The sequence below is a fragment of the Malurus melanocephalus genome, unplaced genomic scaffold (assembly GCF_030028575.1).
Source record: "Malurus melanocephalus ecotype Western Australia unplaced genomic scaffold, MMel_1.1 scaffold_1911, whole genome shotgun sequence".
In the NCBI taxonomy this organism is placed as follows: domain Eukaryota; kingdom Metazoa; phylum Chordata; class Aves; order Passeriformes; family Maluridae; genus Malurus; species Malurus melanocephalus.
In genome coordinates, this window is record NW_026625143.1 from 11025 (window position 1) to 12463 (window position 1439).

Below are 1439 nucleotides of genomic sequence, written 5' to 3' on the forward strand. Positions count from 1 at the left end.
AGGCTGAGGGTTCCCCCTCCTCAAAACCACCAGGAGTTGTTTGTGGGCTCCTGTTCTCAGGGCAAGGGGGATTTTGGCTCCTGTCCCCAGAGTGAAGGGTATTCTGGACCGAATCTTTGGGGAATTTTGGGTGAAGGGCTCATCTCCCCAAGGCTGAGGGTTCCCCCTCCCTGCAGCCACCAGGAGCGATCCTGTCCCCAGGGCAAGGGGGATTTTGGCTCCTGTCCCCAGAATGAGGGGGATTCTGGACCGAAATCTTCAGGGAATTTTGGGTGAAGGGCTCATCTCCCCAAGGCTAAAGGCTCCCCCTCTCCACAGCCACCCTGTCCCCAGGGCAAGGGGCTTTTTGGCTCCTGTCCCCAGAATGAGGAGGATTTTGGACCAAAAACTTGGAGGGATTTTGAGTGAAGGCTCCCCCACCCCACAGCCACCAGGAGCTGCTTGTGAGCTCCTGTCCCCAGGTTTAGGGGGGTTCTGGACCGAAATCTTTGGGGAATTTTGGGTGAAGGGCTCATCTCCCCGAGGCTAAAGGCTCCCCCTATCCACAGCCACCAGGAGCGATCCTGTCCCCAGGGCAAGGGGGATTTTAGCTCCTGTCCCCAGAATGAGGGGGATTCTGGACCGAAATCTTCGGGGAATTTTGGGTGAACGGATCATCTCCCCGAGGCTGAAGGCTCCCCCTCCCCACAGCCACCAGGAGCTGCTTGTGAGCTCCTGTCCCCAGGTTTAGCGGGGTTCTGGGCCAAAATCTTTGGGGAATTTTGGGTGATGGACTCATCTCCCCGAGGCTGAGTGTTCCCCCTCCCCTCAGCCACCAGGAGCGATCCTGTCCCCAGGTTTAGGGGGGTTCTGGACCGAAATCTTTGGGGAATTTTGGGTGAAGGGCTCATCTCCCCGAGGCTGAGGGTTCCCTCTCTCCACAGCCACCCCGTGCACGTGAAGGAGGAGCCGGCCGAGGCGGAGGACGACAGCAGGCCCGTGTCGCTGATGGCCGCCACCAACCAGAATGTGACGATCCCCGACGACAGGGACCTGGAGGAGGAGCTGCCGGTGGAGGACTTGTCCTAAGGACTCCTTCCTCGTCCCCCAGCCCGGGGCCGGCCCTGCCCGCCCTCCCGGACCGGACGGAGACCGAGCCACGCTCCCACCTCCCCACGGTGACCTTCGGCGTCACCCTCATCTTTCAAGGCACTTCCACAAAGCGAAAAGGGTTTCTTGGGACGACGATGACGATGAYGGTGACACCGCCACCGACCCACGTTGCTGCTGGCGTGTCCCTCACGCTGCCACTGCCCGGGGACGCACCGGCCCCGCCACCACGCCAGGAGCCAAACGCCACGAGCCGGACTTGTCCTGCCCTCCTCCCTCGGTTAGTGACCGGTGGATGAGGATGKTAGGTGGCTCCTGTCCGGAATGGTCACTCCTCCGTCCCTTCTTGA

At 61.3% G+C, this 1439-nt stretch overlaps 1 protein-coding gene across 1 annotated transcript in view; it reads left to right on the top strand.

Annotated features, from left to right (window-relative positions):
* Nucleotides 1–1433, top strand: part of LOC130587441 (forkhead box protein P4-like) — a gene marked incomplete at its 5' end in the record, with an annotated part of 12284 nt that extends 10851 nt beyond the window's left edge. The window contains one exon of the mRNA XM_057388415.1: nucleotides 900–1433. Coding sequence (XP_057244398.1) covers nucleotides 900–1068 — 169 coding nt within the window. The remainder of the gene's footprint in view (nucleotides 1–899) is intronic.
* Between the last annotated feature and the right edge of the window lie 6 nt (nucleotides 1434–1439).